The 26,612-nt window shown below is 36.2% G+C and overlaps 1 protein-coding gene across 11 annotated transcripts in view; it reads left to right on the top strand.

Annotated features, from left to right (window-relative positions):
* Positions 1 to 8,339: 8,339 nt before the first annotated feature.
* RNF220 (ring finger protein 220) overlaps positions 8,340 to 26,612 on the top strand; it is a 1,177,048-nt gene continuing 1,158,775 nt past the window's right edge. For 4 of the 11 annotated variants that reach the window (XM_044085344.1, XM_044085348.1, XM_044085343.1 and 1 more), the window contains exons 1-2: positions 8,344 to 8,620; positions 18,436 to 19,170. In XM_044085344.1, coding sequence (XP_043941279.1) covers positions 18,549 to 19,170 — 622 coding nt within the window. In that variant the 5' untranslated portion in view covers positions 8,344 to 8,620; positions 18,436 to 18,548. Of the gene's footprint in view, positions 8,621 to 18,435; positions 19,171 to 26,612 lie in introns of all 11 variants that reach the window. The other 7 variants (XM_044085352.1, XM_044085350.1, XM_044085349.1 and 4 more) reach the window with 4 other exon arrangements.

Raw genomic sequence — 26,612 nt, 5'->3', positions numbered from 1 at the left:
GCATTTGATTTTGCTATGTTATATTTTATTGGAATGTTTTTAGATGAAACTTTTTTACAGTCTGAGGAAGTTCAGCCAGGGAGTCGAACGAAAGTGTGCATTTATTAAAAGCAACTAAGTCAAACAAAAATGCTGTGCACGTAGGTTCCACACGGCCGGGAAATCTCATGTAAGAAACACAAATGGCCAGCAGTTGATGTGGTTCAGAGTATAAAATAAAGCACCAACACAAGTGCTAAAATAAGAAACTTTAATGAACAGACCAGTTTCGGTCACGTTTTTGCCGAAACCAGTCTGTTCATTAAAGTTTCTTATTTTAGCACTTGTGTTGGTGCTTTGTTTTATACTCTGAACCACATCAACTGCTGGCCATTTGTGTTTCTTAAAAGCAACTAACACATCGGTTAGAGTTTGCCTGTGACTTTCTTGACAAGTTTGTTTTTTGTCCATAATGCTAGATTGAAGACTGTTGTCACAAGGAGTGGCTTTTCAGAATTGATCATGGATGAGCTCAGTGGATAGCTATTACTGCTTGTTTTTTTTTTTTTTTTTTTTTTTTTTTTTTGCTGGTAGTTTATAAGATTACAGTTCAATAGCAGTATTTATTTGACTGGGAATGTGCTAAGGATGAGGGATACACTAGTGTGCTGCAGTTATATCAAAGGGAAAAATTGTTGAATTTAGCTCTCTGGTTTTGGTGCACAATTGTGTGGCAGTGCGCACTGCTGCACAACTCACAAACAAGCAGAAATCTGCTCAAATGCAGGGCCTAAGTACCAGAAGCTAAAAACTTGAAATAAAATTTTAACAAGATTCAAAAGGACCAATGAGGATGCTTATTCCAATCCATAGACTGACTTCCCTTTACTAGACAGGACACAATCAGCACAATCCTCTCACTAAAGTGCATATAGGCCCCTTCCAATCCAAGATGGCCTGGAAAACATGCTCAGTACAAACAACCACTACAAACAGACCCAGATACTGCAAGGCTGTACCTGGACTATGCTACAGCTACTAGCTACCCTAGTTTCAGCAGGAACATTAGGGAATGTTTAACACAACAATAAAATAGCATTGAGACACTAAAAAATATTTAAAACAGCAAGAAATGAGTAAAGAGGCTCTAAAGAGTGTTTTAAACAGCTCCACGGCAATACCCAGTTTTCTCTGAGCTGCTCCACAATGATACCTCCTATACTGAGCCAACAGATATTGTCAATATACTGGCCCACAGATTCAGTGCCAACTTTACCCCTCTCCCCCCCAAAGGACCAATCACAATACCAGATTGCCAGGCACCCAGTATTACTGCTGCACAGGTTAAAACAGCACTGTCCAAGCCCAAGAATACAGCTTTTTTGGGACCTGACAATATCCCTGGCTGTGTTCTACATGAACTACAGAGTGAACTGGCACCTCATCTGTGTGCCCTGTTCAGTCACAGCCTCACCTCAGGCTTTGTCCCTACTGAATGGCGCACTGCTATAGTCATCCCTCTCCACAAAGGAGGAGTGACTACAAACCCTGGGAACTATTGCCCCATTAGCCTGACAAATCTGATATACAAAGCTATGGAACACATCATCATGGACCTAATAAGCAAGGATATAGGGAATCTCCAAACTCTGGATCCCACACAGTTTGGTTTTGTGAAAGGTAAATCATGCCTGCTCAACTTGGTCGACTTCGTTGAGTTAATCACCAGAGCTGTGGATGAAGGCAGGGTGGTTCATACAGCCTACCTTGATCTGGCCAAGGCCTTTGATACCATTCCCCACTCAGGAATCATAGAAAAACTCACTAAGCTAGGCATCAACCCCTGTATCACTAGGTGGGTTGCAAACTGGCTTACAGATAGAACCCACAGTCTGAAAGCAGCTGACTCCAAGTCAGACTGCCGACCAGTCACGAGTGGAGTCCCACAGGGATAGGTCCTGGGTCCTCTCCTGTTTGGTATCTACTTCGCAGAAGTCCAGGCCAACACAAAAGGACTCTGGCTGACAAAGTTTGCAGATGTTTGCAAGTTGGGAGTCATTATTAACTCCCCAAGTGATGCTGACATCTTACAGAAAGGCCTCAGTGAGACCAACGACTGGTGTCAGAACCATGGCCTTAAGCTCAATACCAAAAAATGTGTCATCGTCCCCTTTGGGATAAACCCAGTTCCCGCGAACTACCACATCGATGGTAGTCAACTGAACACAGAAGGCGTTATAAGAGATCTGGGAACAAAGGTTGACAGCAGCCTCTCTTTTGACCACCACACTGCCACTGTGGTCAGAAAGTCCTTCTGTGTGGCGCATCTCATTACTAAGGGTTTTGCATCCAGGAAGAAAGAGGTCATTGTCTCTCTTTACTCTTCCCTCATTAGGCCAGTCATTGAGTACAATGCCCCATTTGGCATGTACCTCACTAGACACCTGCAACAACTGGAGAGGCTGCAAAAGTACCTCACAAAGAGGATCCTAGGCCTTAAACACTTGTCCTGTATAGATAGACTCAAAAAAACTCCAACTATTCTGTCTCATATCGCCTACTTTGAGGCAATCTTTGCTTGACTTACAAAGCCATGTCTGACCCAGCTCTGTTAGAAATGCTACATCTAAAGAAATCTCAATCCCTCCACACCACATGCTCCAGAGACCTCAACCTCATTACCACAATCAACAGAACATGCTGGAGGGACAGGTTCATAACCCAGAGACTGCCCATACTATGGAATAGACTTCCCATACATGTCAAACAGAGCACCTCACTGGCCCTCTTCAAGAGAAATATTGATGAGTGGATGGGAAATAGAAAATTCACCCCGGGGATCACTCCAGTGGCTCTACTCGACAGAGGCACTGGAAACTAAGTTTGGGTGGCACGATGCCAGGGTAATCCTATGGGCTGGGATTGTAAAGACTGCAGGGCCATTAGCCTAGTACACACCTATGAACCTATGAACAGGTCAGTTATTTAAACACTGCTTGGTGGAAAAACCCAAACAAGCAGAACAGATAGCTTTAAAACAGTGAAAAATATCAGTAAATACATAACAAACAGTGAAAATAGCAAAATAACTTTGCAAACAGTTAAAACAGAAATAAAATTCAATTTAACAGGCACAGTAATGCAGACAATTGCAGTACAACCGTGTAGTTTAGTACACAGTATATAAATACAGTATAAAAGTAGGTGGCTGGCAATAAAAAGTGTAGTAAATAGTATACATAAGCAAAAAAAATAAATAAATAAAAGCAGGCAACTTATCCCATGGGTAATATTATATATCATCCTTAGTAAGAATAACTGGGATCATACCATATATAATTTGAGAGGACCCAAGCAAGGAATAAAGCATTAAGATGCTACCTCTGTCCATTAGTAGTACAGGGGGTAGACCTGGGATAAATGTTCTGTTTCCCATCAATAGCTCCACATTGTGTTTGAATATGGGCAGGGAGGAACTTTATTTTACTTGGATGTGGAATCTGTTCTAGAGCAGTGGTATCCTGTGCGAGATATACCTGTCCTTCCAAACTGTTCTGTTGATGTTACAGAAGAGATTTAGATCCCTAGACCAAGTATTTCTGATGCCATTTGACTTGCAGATGTACAGTAAATTCATCATTTCTGTGTCAGAGGATGCCTTGTATGCCAGACGGAGGTCAACTCTTAGCTGTCTGGTTGATACAGGCTCCGAGCCAGTCCAAGTAAGACATACTATTTATGTCTTATATATATATATATATATATATATATATATATATATATATATATATAAAGAGAGAGAGATACACACACACACACACACACACACACACACACACACACACACAAACACACACACTCACCCTTCAATCTGTTGTAACATTATAGCATCTAAGGAGGTCAACTCTTAGCTGTCTGGTTGATACAGGCTCCGAGCCAGTCCAAGTAAGACATACTATTTATGTCTTATATATATATATATATATATATATATATATATATATATATATATATATATCTATAAAGAGAGAGAGAGATACACACACACAAACACACACACACACACACACACACACACAACCACACACACACACACCCTTCAATCTGTTGTAACATTATAGCATCTAAGAAATAGTCACATGGATATCATGAAACCTGTTTGGGGGTTATAAATAATATATGGAAACATTATGAAAATACTATCTGTGGACTGCACATGACATTGTAGAGATGATCAAATTAAGACTAGAATAAAGAATACGTTTTTTGCTTGCATGACGTTTTGATCTTTGTGATGGCTCTTACAATATTATTATTACATCTGAATTATATCAAATTGCTACTAAACTTGCGCATTCTATAATAGCTAACCTCCATGATTACTTAGGAAAAAATGCATTTCTAGTCTGATCATTTTCATATTTACATGTTCTATACATTTTAAATGCAACAATTCTTAATTTATTTGAACAAAAGGCATTTAGTTGAAGTGTGTAGTTGGCAAGGTAGACATGCATTTATATTACTGCGGTAGCTGTTAACAGATGTAACATCATCTATATGCTAAGCTAAATACAGCCTTAGAGTAGTAAAGAGCAAAAGATAAAATAATTTATAATTAAAAAAAGTTTTGCAGATTTTAATATCCTCTTATACTGACATGTCCACGCATATAGCAGCAAAAAAATCAAACAAATAAATGTGCATTATGAGTGTTTTTGCTGACTAACTTTTTGTGCATAGCAGTTCATATACTGCTAGTTTAATACACAGAATCATAAATTTTAAAAATTAATTTGTTTTTGGAAATATTAGAAATGCAGTATTTGTTCTTTATTGCATACTTTAGTATATTATTTAATAAAATCAAAAATATAAAAATATGGGAATTCATTTTTTTATTTGGAAGTCAAAACTCTCAGCATATTAAATATTCCTCTATGGCTTTTCTTCTTAATTTATATAGCAGCATACTGTTAGGAAGTAAAAGAAATATATCTAACGTTATGTATTTTGTGTATTAATTTTGTACAACATTCTATTTGACTATGCATTGAAAACTCTTTGAAATAATTACTTAAATCAAGAAAGGCTTTACCTTTCAGAAAATCTTCAGCCATCCCGTAGTCATTTCATAAATCTGTAGTAGGCTGCTACCACCAGCTGTTGGCCATCACACCTCCACTTTCCTTGCAGCAGGGCATGCATGGCTTCACATCTCAGCCTTGCACAGCACGTGTCTTATGTTGTCTTTGAGCAGATTGCTCACTGTCTGTAAAAATCAGCTGTCCCATATCATTTGGGATTTCCTGCTTTGTGTCTCAGATTTCGGGACACACAAATGTTCATATACACAAGCACTAAAACACACATAGACATACCCTCTGTGCAAATAAATGGCATTCTGTATTTCATACTTTGGAAGACGTTCTGTACTCACTGGCTTATTTTTCCTTGGTTAGGACTAATTTCTTTCCTTTTAGAACGTGTGCACTAATACTTTATGAATATCTTAATCATTAAGTAATGGCGCATCTGCTATATCACAGTATACTGTCACAACTTACAGTCTACTGTGGGAGATAATATTAAGCTGAATGCTTTTTGTATTGAATGCATAATGATATCCTATGATAAAACGCACTCTACTGGGCAGTGTTGCAATTATACACTAAACCCACAGCTTAAAATATAAAAGTAATAAGGATCTTATTAGGATGTTCTTGTGTTATAAGAATGTTAGGACACTTTTTATATTTAGCAAACTTGTTAGTATTTAAGGTGTTTTTGTTTAAAATGTAACAATGGCACAGTTTTTTGTATACTTCAGAAATGCCCCCCTCCCCATACCGTTAGTCTGTGTTAGTTTACTAAAACCAGCCCTTGTTCTGTCAGTCAGAACCTCTTCCATATCCTCTGCAATTGTTTTGCATTATAAAAAGCCCTTACTGTCCTTAGAACTCTTTTGATATATTGATCCCAAATGCCCTCAACAAACATATAATAATTTATTTGAAACTGTTGTTGCCTGTTTGACAAAGTATTCTTTCTTACAGCATTACTATTTTACAGGAAAGAGTCTTGAAAGGGTAGCTTTTCATAATAAAGAAAAAATAAAGATACTGCATCTCAACTCGTTTAGAGTTGTTTACTTTCCAAGTTTCATTTAAACAGAGGAGTAGAAAATGATTTTATGTTATTCAAAATGTGCTTTTCTTTGTTAATTGCTGAATTTATATGTTACAGTGCATGCTACACATGCACTGAACAGTTATTACATCATTGGGTTGGGAAGCCAAACAGGTGAGTGCTTCAATGCATAACACAGCATTTGTTATCACACACATGAAATTGGCATGGTCTGTTTTGTTACATAATCATTTTGTAGAGGCTTATTTACGATGCTGTTTTTTTTCCACATGCCCAAATCAGCCAACAGCCTCCAACACACACACACACACACACAGACACACAGACACACACACACACACACACACACACACACACACACACACACACACACACACACACACACACACACACACACACTTATTTATTTATGTATTTGTTTCTTTGCTTATTTCATGTTAATCAGGATTGTCTATCTGGGCTAAAAGCCCCTTTTTTTGTGGAGGCCTGGGGATAAAAGCCCCATTGTTGGAGGAAAAACAATAATTCAAACATAAACATTTACATATTTACAGTAATGTTGCTTGTTAATAAGATTATACATAAACACTAGCTACAATAAATACACAGAATGTCGGTGGGTGCAATTGCTGCATTTTAAGTAGAATATGAGATTAGACAGAAGGAAGTGCACCAGGGTGAGAGAGTATGTGATTAGAAGAGGCAAATGGTACGGAGTGAGGAGGAGACTGCAGTAAGAGTAACGATGGACTGGAGAGGATTAAGTAGAGTTGTTTAGGAAAGTAGATAAGTGGGTTAGGATAAAGTTGAGTAGACATGGAATGGGAATCCTTTGTGCAAAGAGAAAATAGGAGTATGATTAAGGTTATGTATGTTCCATGGGAACATGAGCAGTTCTAGTTATCATGTTAATATTGCTTTAGTTTTTATATAAAATATGCTGTAGAAACTAACAAGGCGTAATTCCACAGGTAGCCTATTCCATATTTTAGCTACATATTCTCAGCAGAATGACTTTCCAGAATGGTTATGAGATGTTTCTGTTTCCAGCAGTATTTAGAGAGATATGAGGAATCTGCTTGGATCATAGATTTTGACATGTATATTTGTCTGGGGTATTTTTTTATGTAATGAATAATCCCTAATTGAGAGAGTTACAGTGAGCTTTGAAGTTCTAGCCAATCTAATGATTTTGAGGTATATTGGCAGGAAATGTGACTTCTTTATATGTGCGTGTGTGTGTGTGTGTTATATTGTATATGAAATATTAGTATATAATATTCATAATAAATATAATATTGCATATATTATATATATGTATGTGTGTATGTATGTATATATACACCTGTACATACTGCCATGTTTAATATATATATATATATATATCTACACACACACACACACACACACACACACACACACACGCACAGTGGACACCTTCACATGCAGCCATAAATTATTTCCTGTTAACAGCGTGGTCAGAAGAACAACAGTTACACACCTTAATTTTGTTGTGTAGAAGAGATCTACTTACAGGGACATAGACAGGCAAGCACACACATCCGCACACATTTTTCCTTCGTTCACCATACGTTGAAATAGATTGTAATTAACTCCATGATTGATCTTTACGTATGCCGGTTTCTTTGGGTGTCTCACTTTTCCTTACCTGATTGCTAAAGGAGAAAGTGGGCCCTGTTACAATAGTAGCATAAAGGTCGTGATTGACCCCAGTCCTATAAAACTAATTATTATGTTGTTGATATTGCCAAAATAAAATAAAACCGGGTGATGGCCCAGTCTTTTTATCGTAAAGCAAGAATATAATAGCATTATGAAGGGATTATATGAACACAAGGTACGCGCTTTTCCTAGAAAAAGCAACGTCTGGCAGCAAGTTAAAACGAGCAGTACAAGCCCGTCCAATAATGCTGGCAGGCACTTGTGTGTACATTGCTACTCTGATTTAAGTGCCTTACTTTTTACATAGCTGTGAGCTGCGATGTATGCATTTTACTGAAGCGCACTTACTACTTTTAAACAAGGACCCAAACAAACTTTAGGCTCGCAGCAAACCCATGTTAATGAACTGCTTGATGACCTCTGTGATAATTGCTGTGCACTTGACACCCCAAGTGCCCTATCAGAGGACTCAATTTCCCAAGCTTCTCCAGTGCTAATATATGCACACAAGTGACTGTGAGCTGCCTAAGGTCTCCGGGAGAGCGTGGAGCCTCATTCACTGATTAGAGCCGGCGCTGAGAGGCAGTACTGCTCCTTCTCCCTCACGGTGGTGTTGTGTCCTCTCCCCAGCCTGTGTGCATGCAATCTACACACCAAATCCGCAACACACTCTTAACGGGAAGAGCAAAGCTTCCTTCACAGCCTAGCAGACAGGACTCTGTCAATGCAACAACACTTCTTCTTGGGACCCAGGCTGCTGCAGCTGCTGAAAAAGTGGGAACAGCGTCTTTAGGAATTTGTCTTCTCAGTAAGTATCTGACAGTTTGGGTAGGGCTGTTCAGACTTGGTCTGGGGGCTTGTTTATCATTGTAAGAATTGTCATAACACGGTGAAACAAATAGGAGAGTTCCGCCCTGTACAACTTCCTAATTGCTTTTACTGCTCCAGCAGATGCCTAAGTTTTTTTTTTTGTTTTAACTTTTTAATGCCACATTCTGTGGTAGTTTGAGTGCCTAGTTTTAGATTGGTTTAACTTTAAATCTCTTCTTCACTTCAGGCTCCCAGAAGTTACAGATAACATTTTTCGCTATTTTTATGAGGTACAAAGCTCTGCTCGTGTAGGAATATTCAGGACAGCTAAAGCCTTGGTCACTTCGGCGGATCTGTCGTAGTCCTCTCGTTTTGCAACTGAAATAGGTTACTTGGGAGGTGCGCTCTTTTGCATGTTTCCAGAACGCAATTTTTAAAATAGGTAGTTTGGGTAAAGCAGCTGCACTTCTAATTTACACATTTTCCTGGACTTTGCAAATAAATGCCTTTAGCATATCGGCTACCCGAAGTACCTGTTATGTAATTCGTGTGTGTTCCTTGAAGGTTTAAGTTTGTTGTGGATCGTGAACTAAAATATCTTCTACGTGTAAACTCTGTAGTATTGGAGGGATGTTTTTTTATCTGAAAGTTGTATTTGTAGATCTGTATGTTAGTTCTTAGTAGATGAGAATGAGATACATAAATGTGTACACGAATAAGGGGATTGCGGTTCAGTATGCGTTTGTTTGTGATGTAGCTAAGGGTTGTTTTGTTTGAGAGATAATGGATAAAAATTAAAACAAAAAAAACGTTTTAGGATGTTTGCTATGTTAATTCACTCATTTCGATTATCCTTCTGAAGTCAGAGACAGATCCGGTGAAAAAGGAACACTTTGGGACTGCGTTTCTCGATAATCAGAAGTTTTGAGTTTTTATGTGAATGCAAACAAAACAGTACGTGAGACAGTTTCTTATCTTTACTGGACGCTGTTATGATCTGGGCCGAACACTTGTCTCCATGGTTTAAGTAGTGAATGGGAAGAGATGATGAATGAAATCTACTCCCTTGGGTTCTAGACTATGAGGTTAGATGGAATTCGTTTCGTAGAGCTGGTCAGAACATCAGGTGCTAAGAAAGTCAACCGAGCCTCACGTTAGATTGTCCTGGGCTCCTGCAAAAACAACTTACTTCAGACAGGTGCTGCTTTTTCTCTCTGTGTTAATATGTTGGCAGCTTCACCATAAATGATCTTGCAGAGATACAGATCCCTTTTAGCCTAGCTACATTCCACTTCGTGTCTGTGGGTCTGAGGCAAAAATCTAAGACATAACATACCTTTGTGGTGAATGTGCGTGTGTGTGTTTGCCCCAGCTGTCTTTTTTCGGGTGTACATTTATTAGCTAACTAGTTGAAGTGATAATCAAATAAGTATTCTTGGGTCAGTGATCCTTTTATTTTACTAAGGTCATATCTGGGAAAGAGACAGTATTGACCGCATTTTCACTTTAACTTTCAGTCTTTATGTATGTACATATATTATACGTATACACATAATTTCTACACACACACACACACGTGTATACATATGTATATGTATGTATGTTTATATGTGTGTATGTATGCATATATCCCTTATGGAGTAGGAGAGCGGTGGACTTGCAAGGGGACCCCGCTAAAGATACATAGTATTAGCCCCAGATAGTACAGGACGTCGCAATCCGCGCAGTGGCAAACAGCTGGACATTATAGGAATGGGCAGCTAGTTTCAGAAATCTGTCCAGCTGGATGAATACGTTGGTAAATGACTATTCTACCTATACACTGAAAGAGTTTGGTGGGGGTTAGGGCAGCTATTTTGACAGAGATGGAGATAGTATTGCTAACCAGAAACAAAGCCGGTGCGGTCTGAGTTGTATTCCAACATGTTGGGACAAAAGGAGAAGTACATTTGTGCGTAATTCGGTTACTGTTTTTTTATTATTATTCCTTTCTTACTCTGAAAATTACGATGTTTGCAAATGCTTTGTCCTTTGGCTTTAGAAGAAGAGTTCTGGGGGTCCAGCCCGATTCACGGTAGCATTTCTCTTGGGGCAAAGGATCTGTTTTAGAACTCGCCGAATGCTTTTAACATTTTAGACATACACATCGTCTCCTTCCCTTTTAATTTAGTTTTTTTAACAATTAACTAGTTGTTGCAGAAGTGGAAATGCAATAGCAAATCTGCGGGCATACAGTGGCTCTTATTTGAAGATGTGTTTGTAATGAAGGGGAGTTAGAAGTGAATAAAATTAATTTTGCTGTCATTATCTTTAACCCGTTTCCCGTAAATTACTAAATTACTTATACCGGGGATGCTTTAATTTTTTGGACCTACTTTGTTGCAGTCAAAATTCCCTAATTTAGGCAAACATACCTTATAGCATGGCTTCTGTTTTGTGAATGACATTTGAGTATTTTCGTTTTTCCTTGCAAACGATGAAAATTGCTGATAGTAAAATAATTTGTTAAACTCATAATAATTAAACAGTGTCTTTAATTAATATTGCAGATATTCCTTTTTTGTGCAGAAGGAAGTGTGATATCATTTTAGCATAGCACTTTTAAGCATATCTTATTAAAGCTGTTTATTATGAAGGGTACGTTTGTGTGTCGGACCATAACCTGCTGTTGCATGCCCCTTTCAGCTGTTAAAACAGTTTCTTATATTTGAAAAGAAACGACAGAAGAGTTGTTCTGGCGCGTTGCCGTTATGTAAACATGTATATATAAAAATGTATATGCATGTTTATATATATATATATATATATATATATATATATATATATATATATATATATATGTGTGTGTGTGTGTATATGTATGTATGTATGTATTTGTATGCGCGTGTGTGTGTAACATTGCTACTTGTTCTGTTTAACCTCTTTTTGAGGTTAATAAAAATATATAACTATTCATTTTGGTATGGGTATCTTTAGTATTGTGTTTGTCAGTATGTACTGCACTTTTGTAATGATTTCGTGGTGATTACAAGATTGGCAAAACTGTGCGGTAAAATTAGCCAGATTTTGTCTAAAAACAAAATGCTATGTGCCCGCTTTTTATCGAGAGATTTTGATTCTATCTGTTTTGATATTATGTGCGATTTTAAAGTTATCTTTAATAATGTTTTTAATTTCCATACTGGTTTCTGTCTATGGGTTGTTTTCTCACTTGCATCTGTTAAAGCTTTTGGTGTTATAATATTGTGTCCACTTCTTTTGAAATTTCCTTTCATACTTTTTTTTTGCAGTTTTCATTTGTAATAGAAATGTAACTTATTTATAATTATACATAAAATGATTAATTTGTAGATTAAATATCTATCTATATCTATCTATGTATCTATTATATATATATATATATATATATATATATATATATATATATATGATTTTGTGTGTGTATGTGCATATAACTACATATACATACACACACACACACACACACACACACACACATATATATATATATATATATATATATATATATATATATATATATATACACACACATGTATTTAAATGTTCATGCGTACAAGTATTCTTTTTAGGGGTCTATCAATTTCTGTGCGTATCAGTGTTTGTGTAGACTGAAAAAAGTAGTGTTTAAAAACAGAAATGCTGTAACTTACACATATTCTTAGAATGACATTTTTACTAACAATACATGCATGTCATCATAGCTTATTTGAGATAAGAAGGATGTGCAAATGGTTTTGGCAAGAACCCCATTTGTATCATTATTAAATGGCTTACTTTGGAATTCTACACACATATCTCTGACATTAAGTGTTCTTTTTCATTGACTTAAAACAATACATTTTATTTTTATAGGTATATTTTAATGGTGAATGTCCAGTAAAACTGCAGCATCATTTTAGAGCAAACAAATGTGAACTCAATAGAAGAACATATGAATGTGTAACACCAAGAATTGCTCCGCAAATGCAGAATGACAATTTTTTTAAATTGTAGGATTTTAATTTATATACATATATATATATAAGTGTACTGACAAATACACACATAACCCCATTGTGTGTTGAAAATTGTGCAAAATATGTTTATTAGCCTCATTGTTATTTTTTTCTAAAGAAGACAAAATAATGAGTGTATATGTATATATATAATGTATATATATATATATATATATATATATATGTAGATATAGATATAGATATATGTCCATTTTTACATTTTTTTCATTGATTTTATTTGCTAATGCCATAATAAACAAGGTTTTATTAGTTCAGTTCCTGATTTGCATCTTTTGGTGATAGAAAAGTAATTTATTTCTGGGTTCATATTTATGTATCAGCCATTAAAACTAAAGCATGTCTTGTTAGCCTTTATTTACTATCCGACAAACAGATGTTAATTTATTAAGATTTTTTTTTACTTCTCTTTGTGTTTAGATCATTGCACATTGCATATGCTTTGCATAGATTAGATGCTGTTATTGTATATCCTATGATCGTTGCTTGAAGAAATGCAATTATTTTGCAACAGATGAACAGTTTTTCATCCATCAAGATAGAGACTTACAAAGTTTAAATAAATGATTTAGCATATCATTGGTAAATTATCTCCTGTTCGATCAGCCTAAGTCTTTATTGGTAACAGGTTATTCAGCTGCGGGAATTGATTCTCCTTGTTTAGTTAATGCAACAAATACTTTTCACAATTTGTTTGGAGTTTGTCTGATGCTGCAGAAGGAGAAGAGTAGCAAGATGATTTATATGGGTCGCTTTTCGATTTTTGTCTTCAGCCTTCCTTTCTCCTCCTTTCAGCAGGCATGTCAGCTGTTATTACTTCCCATTGATCTTTTAGCAAAGTGAGAAGTGAACTAAAATTAATGTCAGTTCCACTGCCCAGATCAATAGCAGGAGTTATTTTAATCTGGATTTGCACTGGTTGCTAAATTAAAAAAAATCAGCATAAAAAACAGAAATCGGTGAATAGATGCTTTTTAGTGACTCCATGCTGCAAAATAACATATCAGCCAAGTTTCAAGTTTGCTAGGCAGTGGTCAGTGTCTTTTTTTCTTAAGAGGAATGTTCTTTCTGTTTTTGTCTGTTTGGGATGGGGGTGATAGCAGTCTCTGTTTAAGCCCATGACATTTTGACATTAGGAGTACATTAACAATAGATTTTCTTAATGAGCACAACATATTACTAGCAGATTTAATATATAAGCTGTTAATGCAAATTGCAAGTCTTTTTTGGGAAGGGTCTGTTGTCTTAGTATTGAACAATGACAACATTATTTGATAAATGAGTGTTAATGTTAAGTACAATAATTATTATTATTGTATTATTTTTGTTTTTGAGAGAGCAGGTGTTATCACAAAATGTCAGCATTTTTGATGAATGATTTATAGTTATTAAACAACCAAGAAGATCATAAATTATGACATGGGTTCATATAAAAAGCTGTTTAGTTTGTATGCTTATTAACAGTGACTGATAAAAACATAAATGTGTCCAGAATAGGAATAATGCATTTGCATATGCACTAAAATGCACACGTCTGGGAGTAATTAAAGTAACATTATAAAGACAGCAGATAAACATTTCTGCATATGTCATCACCCTTTGTCATAGCAAATATTGTGACAATGAACTATCTGTGTAATTTTATGAAGTAGACAGTTAATTTGTGCTTGTGTGGTTTCATGTATATACCAAAGTTTACTGTGAAGGAGTAAACAAAACTTATAGTAGGCACATTTAAACTCAAGGTATTGAGTAACTCCTGCATATTGATTAGAATATTGTTACATGTGGCTCAAGTAAAAAAGAATAATCTCTTTTGTATTACTTGATATAGGTTAAAAAAACTCACTTTAAATGGCATAAAAAGAGTGCATTTTTCATATACACTCATGATAAATGCTGAGTGAAACTCCATTAAAATAATAGCTGCACCAGAGTTGTCCAGAAACTTTGTTCTTTTCTGTCCAGAACATTTCCATCTCTTTTCTGCCATTAAAAATCACAGTGCTTACCTTTGTAAACTCCCTCATCCACGCAAAATACTACATGCAGAAAATGCTACTGTGTGTCTGTGTGTTTGAGTGTGTCTATGTGTTTTACAAAAGCAGAAGTCTTCCTGGAAATACTGTATTTATTTTGTTTATAGTGTAAGAGGATCTGTCTACCCCATGAAGTGCAATGTTGTGATTATACTGGGAAGGCAACAGCAGAGAAAAAGACAAACTAAATCATATCAAAGCTTCCTTAGAACAGTAAAGGAACAATAAGGTCCAGTGTAAGAGCTGTCAACTGTGTGAATATGACTTTTTAGTTTTATAAGTGCATGGCAGAGTTGCAGTTATTTTTGACGTATCATTGTTCTGGAATGGGAAAGCTGCAGTATGACATGAGGCAGGTTAACATGAAAGTAAAGGTGTGTACAGCTAACATACTGCAGTCGCCATGTGCCAGGACATAGTTCTCATTAGGTACAAGGGCTGACATAACTCACGGGGACAAGTTCCCACAGTGGGGACATCAGGTGTCAAATAAATAAGTCAGGTCACAGTGAGCACCAATTCTGCACGGAAGCAAACATTCTGAAACAGAAGCCAACTGTCTTTCTTGATGTTATTGTGCTTCAAAATTCCAGTCTTTCAAGCTACAGGAGTACTAGTTTCCAGAAGGACATATGTATTTCTAATGCTGAAGTCAGGACACCTGTGGTGGTTAACAGCAGCTGAGGTATATGACCAAAGACACGTTAAAAAGACTGACACTTCTGCCATGGAATAAAGCTGTTAAAACAGGAACTAAGCTATAATGTTATGTGCATATTTGGAGTAGGGAGCTCTCAACTGGTATGCAAGATCCGTCAGTAATTGAATAATGCATCAATATTTTTGTATCTGCTCTTAAAAGCATTTTATTTTTTAAATGCCATTGCTTGTACTTCTGGAAACCACAAGGGGGTCTTCCTTCTTCTTTTTTGAACTGCTTACATTTTTTACATTTTTGGGGAGGTATGCATGCAAACACTAGAATCAACAATACTTTCGCTGTAAATCTCACAAACAGAGCTTTTATGATGTGTATTATGAGAAATGAAATGAGACTGTAGTTTCATAAATAATAATAAACATTGGTTTGTTTAACCTCAGCAAAAAGTACTGTATTGATTTTAGCTATAAAAAGGAAAATATAACTCTGTGGGCAGATCTGACCAAGCAGTGGTGGGAATGCAAGTAAACTTGATGAGAGATGTGCTAAGTCAGTTTAATTTACATTTCTAAGTTATTCCTTTAACAATAAGTGAATTCCTGCTGCTGTTTTATGAATGAATAGTGAACACCTGTAATTTATGTAAAACAGTGCTTTGTAACATGCATGCATTGATATTAAATAATGTAAGCACACAGCTACACAGTTTGTCATTTATAAACCATTTTAGAAGAACTGTTATAAGGAAGATATGTTTAAGTCAAACAGAGAGCGCTGTACTGATCAGACAGACAAAACAGAAACTGAGACTCACTGTAATTTTGCATCGATATGTCACACAATGCATCATTTACTCTAATTTTTTCAGAAGTTTTTGGCAAGATAGTTCTATTGCGAAATATACCATCAAAGTTAAATTTGGAATTAAGAGATAGTGTCGGTGGCTTTTTAAAATTATTTATGAATACAACAAATAACTGTTTATTTCTACTTAAAATAAAAGAGTTAGTACTCTAGGCATTAGAAACAATTCATAATACTCTGTCCTGAAAAATGTAGTATTTTAAGATTTAAAAGTATAAAAACAGATGGTATCAAATCTAAACGTTAGTCTTATATTAACATTTTTAATAAACTTACATTTTTGTGGGCCATCGTCATGCACATGCACTTTCTTTCTACTACTTTATACTTACCTTCTTTTCCTAGTACGGATTCCCAGAAGAAATGAGATGCTACTTTTTGTATTTCTATAATGGAGAATTGAAATGTTAGATAAAATAAACCAGAATTCATTATCTTCTGTCATGACCCCAGACTCCCAGAAGACTGTTGCTGACAGTTTAGGACACCTAAGTATAAAACGTGCTTTCTGCGAAGAAAGATTTCTAAACAAAATGTTTTCTCTGAAATCTTTGTGGTGTCTGTATGTGTATATGTATGTATGTGTGTATGTTATGTATGGTGATGGTGAGTGTGTTTGTGTGAGAGACACTCAGTCCCAAGTATATACACATAGCATTTAATTACTGAATGTGGAAGTACTTGTCAGTTTGTCTGCTTAATTTTATTTGCTTGTTGAGAGGCAGTGTGTCCTATGGTGGGAAAAGTGAATGTTTCCTATTTCACTGAAAGCTACAGGTTTGTGTGACTGAACACTATATTACATCTTTCCTGACTCTCTTAAGGATTTTAATACAAAGGATGAACGTTCATTTTGCGTTATTCTTTCCCTTTTTCACAAATGTTGTTTTTTTTTTTTTGTCTGTGTAGCCACCTTATCTAGAATGGATATATCAGTCTATCACAATTGTGCTTAAGGCAGGCCATGAAACTTTATTAGCAAGACATTCTTTTCTCTTTTCAAACTCGTTTTAACCAACAGCGAAAGGCGGTAGGTAGTCTGAAATATTGTAGCAGTTTGCTCTAAATGCTAATGGCATGGCTGGGACAGGTTACAAATCTATTTAGAAGTTGATACTTTAGTAAATAAAGTATACAGATACCTTTTTCATTGGGAACCGAAAACTCACAAAGGTAATAACATGGCGACAGTGCCTGCCTGCATTGATGGAATAATGTAATGCTACATGGAAAATAGATTCTGAAAGGAGACACCGTATGGTTAATGTTACACACTATGCTAAGCTTTTGTAAAATAAAAAAGAAAACAAAATTAGTTTGTAAATGTAGTTATCAAGCAAAAGAAAGCTAAAGGCAGACATTCAAAAACAGTACACATTGATGCAAAGATTAGGATTTTAGAGGTTTTCTTGGAATAGGTCCTCATAAATCTATTAACTATATTTTTGTCAGAAGCAGGTGCTACAGAAATGATTCGCATTATTATATTAATGATTCAATTGAATCTTCGGTTTTCTGACATTCTGGGTAGGTAGACAGTAAACATTCAACCAAAGATAAATTTGGCTTTAAGCTTTTGAATGGTGATTATATAAAATGGGGAGAAACCTTAATGTTTAACTGCTAGCTACATTGACCTTTTTATTTTGCTTAGAATATCTAATCCATGAAATGGATAGTAAAGCAAATGGTAATCTAATTTACAGATGCGTCTTGATCTTGAAGGAAGGAATGCTGAAAGTTCAGAACTCTTACAAATAATCTATGTTGTAGTTGTGCATGTCCATTTGTTATAACAGTTTGTTGAGTCAGTGTTTGCCAAGATCTTGCATACTGGACATTAAAACGTTTCTGGTTTACTGTATGTAAAATAAAAGTTAATTCTCCCTGGTGGACCTCAGAATTGCTGTATGCAATATCCATAGCCTGTTGTTGTGGTAAGCAATATGATGTCGGTAAGTGCACTGTGAAGTCAAACATTCACGATAAAAGAGATTCAGACAGGGTTTTATACATGTGCTAGCAACATCATGGAAGAACATCTGGGAAAGTTGTGAACCATGGAAGAAGAAGAAAAGGACTACAGAAAACTATGCTAAAAAAGCAGTGAAATAACAAAATATATATATATATAGAAGTGAATGTCTGATTTTGAAAATCATTAACATAAAATGCATTTAAAGCTAATTCTATTTTTTCTGCTTTACTTTTGCAGATTTTGTTCTGAAGTAATGGTGCTGCAGTGAATCAGTAAATTTCTGGGCACATTTACTGAAACATTTAAAGAGTTTGGTTTGTCTTGACTTCAGGCCTGGTCAAGAAGTTCCAATGGATTTGCACAGAGCTGCTTTCAAGATGGAAAGCTCTTCCTATCTCCCCAACCCTCTAGCATCTCCAGCCCTCATGGTTCTTGCGTCCACTGCTGAAGCTAGCCGTGATGCCTCCATCCCTTGTCAACAACCACGTCCCTTTGGAGTCCCAGTGTCTGTGGACAAAGAGGTACATATTCCCTTCACCAATGGTTCATATACCTTTGCCTCCATGTATCATCGTCAAGGAGGGGTGCCAGGGGGTTTCACCAATCGCGACTTTCCTCCTTCCTTACTGCATCTTCACCCACAGTTTGCACCTCCAAACTTGGACTGTACCCCTATAACTATGCTGAACCATAGTGGTGTTGGTGCCTTCCGGCCCTTTGCTTCCAGTGAGGACCGAGAAAGCTATCAGTCTGCCTTCAGCCCAGCAAAGCGGCTTAAAAACTGTCATGAGAATGACTCACCACACTTGCGGTTCTCAGATGCTGATGGCAAGGAGTATGAGTATACCCAGATGCCCTCCAGTTCCCCCAGCTCACTAAAGGTTGATGACACTGGGAAAAAAATCTTTGCAGTATCCGGTCTCATCTCAGACAGAGAAACCTCCTCTAGCCCAGAAGACCGTAATGACAGATGTAAGTATTTGATTACGTATTTTTCCAAAGGCTGTTTAAAAAATAAACAGGGTTTTTTTCTGCAGTAGCTGAAATTTCATGGACCACAGAACTGTGAAATACCCCTGCCCGATATCACACTGGGGAATTTCTACCCAGTTCTCATTTATTTTTAATTAAGTACTGAAAATATTTAATGCATTTTTTTCATTGCTGTTTCTCTCTCATGAAATTGTTGCAGATACTGCTGACTCCAAATTCTGCTAATATCTGAAATACAGCTTAGTGTCTGGTGTTCTCAGGAGCGCATCTTCATCTAGCCAGATGACTGGTTCTAGTCCTTGTGTTCACCTTCCTTTTTCTAGTTAGTAACAGTCAGGGAAAAGTAAAATGATATACTTATTAAGATGGGATATAGATTACGTATAAGGAGTCAGTGGAGATAATCTGTTCATGAATCAGTGTTTTTAGAAGATGCTATATATACATGCACTTCTGTGTTTATATGTGTCTGACCTGTTTAGAAGGGCTGCTTTGTGTGATTGTCAGTAAATCTGCAGTGTGTTGAGCTTCTAGTGTATCAGATTTGATGTTGATGAAAACTGTCTTACCATAGTAGACAGTGCAAAGTAACTGTGATGTGATTTTTTTTTTTTTTTATTTGAAAAGTGGAGTTAACTTTATTTTGATTTCTTGTGTTAATTGCATGTCACCATCTAGTTAACTGGCTGCTAATCAGAAATGTAAGTGCACTCATCATATGCATGGGACAGAGGATAAATAAGGGGGAAAGAGATTAATTATGGGCATTTATAAGGATGTGATGCCTGTGTGAAAGTGCAAGGAGGTGCCTTTAGTCCAGAAATCCTCAGTTTACTCCATTCCTCTGTATAGAATGAGACTCACAACAGTGATGTTTTCCACCTCTAATGATACCAGGTAGAGAGGTGCACATAAAGCTATGATGTGTTGCGATACTTTTGTAATATTTTCTTTTATAAGGCAATTATTGAATCTGGACTGCTTTGTTTCTTGTTTGATAACAAATCTTTGCATACATTTCTTACCTTTGCAATGTCAGAATTTATAATTTTTTTTAAAGTTTAATTCATTCTTCAGAGTTAATTTTTGCACATTCAAGTAATTTTTGTAGGGCAGTGAATTGCCCTGTACTGATGGGTTTCTTATTGGGATACTTCCTACATTTTTTTTATCAAGTCAGGAATTTTCTCTCTCTCTCTCTCTCTTCAGAGCTGATAAGCTCTGAATTGTGTGCTGAATGTGATATTATATTAGAAACCTACAGCGAACAATGACTCCATGCTAATAACATCTTATTCCTACTTCAGCAATTACACAATATAACAATACACACACAACTCCCCTTATGGAAAAATGGCTTTTCTCAAGTTGTATGCCTTTGACTTGATAACTAGCAATGTTATTTCTCACTTTATCTGTCTGTCCTATTTAGTCTGCTGTTGAAACCATGGATGCATTCAGTTGTTAGTCAAACTCCTAACATGGCTTCTGTATTGCTAGTAAGCCATAATTTCTTGATTAACAGCAGTTAGTGCCAGCTGTGATTTTTATGATTTAGCTTTTGTTGTAGGTCAGTACAGTACTGGCAGAAATAAGTTCACATTCCTATAACTGCTTGTAAATGTTGAGACTCTGTGCAAGCCTGTTAACCTCTTCATTGTTTAGACCAGACATAAAAATGTACTTGATTATGGAAGATCATAACTAGATCTGTCAGGCAGCTTTGTGGCACTGGTGGATAAATTACCATATCCCAGGCTATGCGGATTTGATTTGTTGATCTCGATGGTGGTGCATCTGGCCATGGTGATAAGAGAGAGTTGTTGACACTGGCTAGCCCATCTTTGAGGGATAGTTATGGCAAAGCCTCACTGAGGAGTGATGCTTGTTGGAGGAGATATGCAACAGCAGTTTTCTATCGCATTACTATTCCAGCTCCATCAGACAGTGTGCTGACGCACACAGTGGTGCCAGCATTCTAGGCCCTGCTTCAGCAGTGTGCTTACTGTTTGGCAATGGTGTGAATATATGTGTGTGGGGGAGAAAGATAATGCATACAAACAGTATCATCAGTGAAGTGCTCCACTGGAAGTTCTCTGACTTCAGGACAATTAAGTGACTCCTCTGGGGTTGTCTCTCTCCCTCAGTGATGCCTCTTAGTTCATAGGTTCATAGGTTGGTACTAGGCTATCGGCCCCAGGGCCTATACAGTCCTAGCCATAACAATTCCCTGGCTATTTCTTCCCACAATATTTACTTCCCTGGACCTCTGTCTAACAGGGCAACTGACGTGATCCCCGGGGTGAATTTCCTATCTCCCATCCAGTCGTCAAGGTTCCTGAAGGGTAAGCTTGACCTTTAAGCTGGTTGATTGAATTTGGGTTTGGTAGGCAGGCTAATCTTCAGAATGCTTCAGGGGAAAACAAAAAAAAATAATTAATTACATTGTCAGAGATAGTTCTTTGAGACTTAATCCAGAAGCACAAAAACTCTGACTGCAAAAACAGAAATACTACTTGAAGTGTTGTACTTTCCTTCTTAATGCTATGAGAGTATGTATTTAGTTTGTTAGTAGTATGCATTCTCCTCCCCAGGGAAGAAATATTTATTCCTAGCTTAATCAGTCGATTTTTAACTACATTTGGAGAATTTGTGACTTAGAGGCATTGCTCATTTTTTAATTAGTAACAGTTACATATAATGATAACAGTTAGACAGCTGCACATAAAGCTGTGATGAGTTTATCTACTTTTGTAGTATTGCCTTATACTCTTTAGTGATAACCTTTGATTCTGATTTCTTACAATCTCCAGTGACTAACATTTCTAGTAAACATTGATATAATTTGGCAAAAGATAAAAAGGTGTCAGATGTAATTAGCCAGAGCTGTTACGTGATCCTCACATTACATTTTATAAATTTCTTAATATGATATGTCTTTCTGCCTGCCTATTTATTTCTTGACCATTTGTTTGTATATCTACCTTTATATGTCAGATTTGACTGCCCTTTTATGTTTTACTTTATGAACTACAGGGTGAAGTTTGTCCATTGGCAGATGCCAGTGAACATTGCAATGTAATACACTTTATACATTAGGAGGTCCAAAATGAGCAGAAATATGGCTAAATATGTTGAAGTGTGCCAACATGAATTTTTTTTTGTAAAGAAGCAAACTCTTATGTATAGATAGACGAGGGAAACCCAAAACCCAGGTATAGATTACTGGAGGTGTTATTAGCATTACTGAGAGAGAAATAGAAACAGGCATTGTCAGCAAATGTGATGTTAAATAAATCACATGGGCCATTAAAACAGTGAACAAAGCAAGATGAATAGTACAGTGTCAGGAATATTTTTATTTTATTTTTTTATTTGTGAGACATAATCACACTTTGCTAAGAGATATTAGACTTCATTTGATACTAGTGACTGAATTAGCATATGAACTTTAACAGACTGTTGACAGCTCAGAAAAACTCAACCATAATAATGCAATGTTTATGTCAAAAACATGACAGATAATAAAACTTGATATATGTACCACTGAGCAAAGGAGGGAAGGTTATGATCAATCAAAACATTTTGATCTCTTAAAGGCCTTCTTAAATTAAAAGTGTGTAACACAGCTTAAGACATTTATCTAAACAGTACGATACAAAATAGTGACTTACTTGAAAGTATGGCATCATACTTAGGTCAAGTATTAAGTATTAAGTTTTAGGTCATACTCTTTTATATAGTTGACTTTAGTGCACATTAGCCAGATTACTTGGCAACTGGGGAAACCTTTGACTTTAAATTAACAATCTCGATGGAAGAGCTGGAGAGGTTAATAATATCATTATAACCTGTAACAATCAGCATATCTTCAAACCAGGTAAGGTTGCTGATAGGTTTGGTAGTCATTCTGAACAGTAGTTGTCTATTATTTCAACCAGTCCAAACATTTCTGAAAGGTACCCTAAAGACTACTTTTCTAGTTTCACATTTTTCCCAACATCCATTATGTCACCCTTCCAGAGTTTAACAGATGGGTGAGAGATCTGCCGTATTCTACTGTTGCCAATGGGCTTTCTTTCACAATTTTCAAAATATGCAACATTTCTATATATACATCTCCAACATATAAGCAATGGATTCTAGACACTCTCCTGATCTTTTGAATTCTGCCCTTACTTCTTCCCCAAAAAGCTTCTTTTCACAAAGCTAATTCTTATAGGCCAGACTCTTTCTTTGCACTACTTTCAGAGATCCTTGAGAAAGTTTTAGCTACTTAGGTAACAGCCTGTCTAAGTAGCTACATCTTCTCTGCAAAGATCAACAGGAATTCTGCCACTTGGATAATAACCAGTCTCAAAAGCAACATATTTTCTACAAAAATCAACATGGTTTCTGCCAAGCTCATAACATCTATGTATACAGCCTTTCTTCTGTCATTAATTTTTTTAATCAAATATGGATTAGGATAATTAGCTAATGCAATGTTCATTGATTTATCATAAGCCTTTGACTCAGTCTTAGGCTATACAAGAAATTTTGGTACTGTAGTCTTGACAGTATAACAATCGAATGGTTGCAAAGTTATCTCAGTAAATGGACCTTTAAGTTAATGATCAGCCAGTCTGTATCACACCCAGTAACTCTCCCTGTAGATGTCTCCAGAGATCCAGCTTGGTTCCACTGTTGTTTGTTGTCACTAGAAGTCATCCTCCCATGAATTTTTGTAGTGTGTGTGTGGTGATAAAACAATCATTTGGGCTACAGAGAAATCTAGCAAAATTAGAGATAGTCTTAACTAGTCCTTGGCAAAGCTGTACCAGTAGTGAGGACCAAAGCCTTACCTCAAACCTCCCTAATACAGAGACCATATTATTTGCCCTAACTGCAAAACAAGCTGCACAGTGTTGGCATTCACTGGGCTTTAAAGTCGCGCAAAGTTAGATGCATAAATTCAGTAACCGTATTTGAAGATATGTGATTATGGCTAGATCTAAACATTTGCTACTTCTTACACATTAGGAAGTATATTTCTCAGCTAAATGTATTTGCTCAACCCTGCAAAAGAATTTCATGCTTGTTTATTGCTGAGGCCAGGAATGTACTTTGTAAGGAGTTCTTTAACCACCCCTGGTGTGTGGACTGCTTGTGGTCATTAACAATAGCCATGGAGCACAGGCTGCATGCAACAAAATTTGCAAATTCTTGTTAAAGGCTCCAAGATTGGGACATCATTGTATCCCTACATAAAATTCTGAAATCCTCCCTGTGGGGTCTACAGAATAATGCATATGAAACAATACCCCACGTTATGATACTTTATATAGTCCACAACAGTCAGAGAATCTTTATAGCTCTGCCAGTAACTCTCTTCACTGTGGGCTTAGCTCACTATTCGCTAGAATGCTCCACAAAATTCTTCTTAAAGTGGTTTCCCAGAAAGATAATAGAAATACCAATGTGATTCACAGAAATATTGATACTACAGTACACATTTAATACCAGCCATAAGACCCTTTACTTTGCTCACTCTTATCCTTAGAACTACATCGGTTTCACTGGTTTAAATATTGCATCCTGCTGTACTGAAACAGGTTTTTGTCTGATCTTGCAGCAGAAGGGCTTTCTCTCTTTTTTGTTATATGTCTGTATGTGTATATATAATATATATATATATATATATATATTTGCATATGTTTAGTTTAAGCAGTACTGTAATACTATTGAATTCTTTAGCTCCAAAGATTTGAAAACTTGCAAACTGTAGGTTATTTAGATCTTTACTAAAACAACATCTACAAAAAGAATATAAAGTTCCTGTTTTAAGGACTGGCAGCTGGCTTAGAGGATTAAGGAGCTGTTAACAAGCTGTTTCCTGTGATCCAGTGGTATAAGGTTCAATTCCCACAGCCTCCATTTCATAACTGAGCAAATCATTCAACCAGACACCGCTCCGTGCTGTGTCTGTAAAGGTCCATGGAGATTTGTACTCTTCCCTGGAAAACAAATACAAATAAAACAAAGTAAAATAAAATAAGGAACCACAATATGTCTTTCTGATAGTCTTAAACTAAATGAAACATCTTGCTTAAATTCTCAAAGTCACTACTATTGGTCATTATACAATTTGTCCTGCCAACTTTTGCTGTTAGCAGAGCTTAAATCTGTTGTAAATAATGCAAATTTTGTATTTTAATTACTTATGACATAGACTAAATATTGCTGTTGATCTTCTGATTTTTTTAAATACATTTTCCAAATTTCCAAGTCCTCCATTAATTATGTTGCAGTTTCATGGTTCACACCTCAGTTTTATTTCTGTTTCATTGTTATTCTTTTTGCCTTTTTGTATGTAAGTGTACATATACAAAATATTGTTTGTCAAGCTGATGTCATAATTTGTCCATTTGTGCTGTGCGCAATTTGTATTATACAATTTCCTGTGTAACCAGACTGATTTCTATATTGTACAGTCTTGTTTTTTGAAATAGTTTTACAGCTATGACAGAAAAAGGCCCGTGAACCAGCTCTATAATTGTGCAGATATATATTATAGGGTTTTAGCATGCTTTCCAGAGTACATAAAGACAGTAGTACTTCAGCACTGAATCTTTCAGTATTATCGGGTTATGCACTGACGTTTTGTGTCATATTCTGTAACACTATAAAATTACTGTATTTAATTTTATTTCAACTTAGTGTTTTACTTACCAAATTATAAAATAAAAAATTGAATGCCCTTGTTTAGTGACTTTTGTGTCGTCGGTGATACATTTGATGACTGTGAGTTGTTGGGTGGCAAGTTAATCATTTAATTTTTGGTTCCTTTACAAGAGTTCCTTGCTTGTCACATATTTTTCTTAGTTCTGTAAGAATTATTTATTTTTCACTGTTTTAGGAGATACCATTTTTTGAATCTTGATAAATATGAAACAGTTTATAGAAAGTACAATAGACAGACAGACGGATGAAACTATCTGTATATGGTGCAGAGCCTTTTGTTGATAACGACTTTCAATGTGCGTGGATTTTTCTGCATGAATTGTGAACTGTTGCTTTTATCATGTTATACTATAGTCAATGTATGTAACCTATCAGTGGGTGTTTCAGTAACTGTCTGAAATCCTGAGACGCATTAATCTGAGTCTTGAAATGCTGTAACTAACTGACCTAAAATGTGGATTTACATATACTAAGTCTGAGATTGCTGATCCTTGGAATATTCTCTTCTCTCCACGGCATAGCATTCCTGGAGTTGGCATATATAAGTCTGAGGGTGTGGGGGCTTGCATTCACTGTTAGCCTGTATGTTTGCTCTTTTTTCCTTTCTGGGGCTTGGTATTACAAGTCTCAGCATTTCAATAAGGAGGTGGGTATTTTACTTTGGTCATGGGGTATGGGGGTAGGTAAAACTCTTACTT

Source organism: Protopterus annectens, chromosome 10.part0 (assembly GCF_019279795.1).
Source record: "Protopterus annectens isolate FY-2018-M chromosome 10.part0, PAN1.0, whole genome shotgun sequence".
Classification (NCBI taxonomy): domain Eukaryota; kingdom Metazoa; phylum Chordata; order Ceratodontiformes; family Protopteridae; genus Protopterus; species Protopterus annectens.
This window is presented reverse-complemented; position numbering and strand designations above follow the sequence as displayed.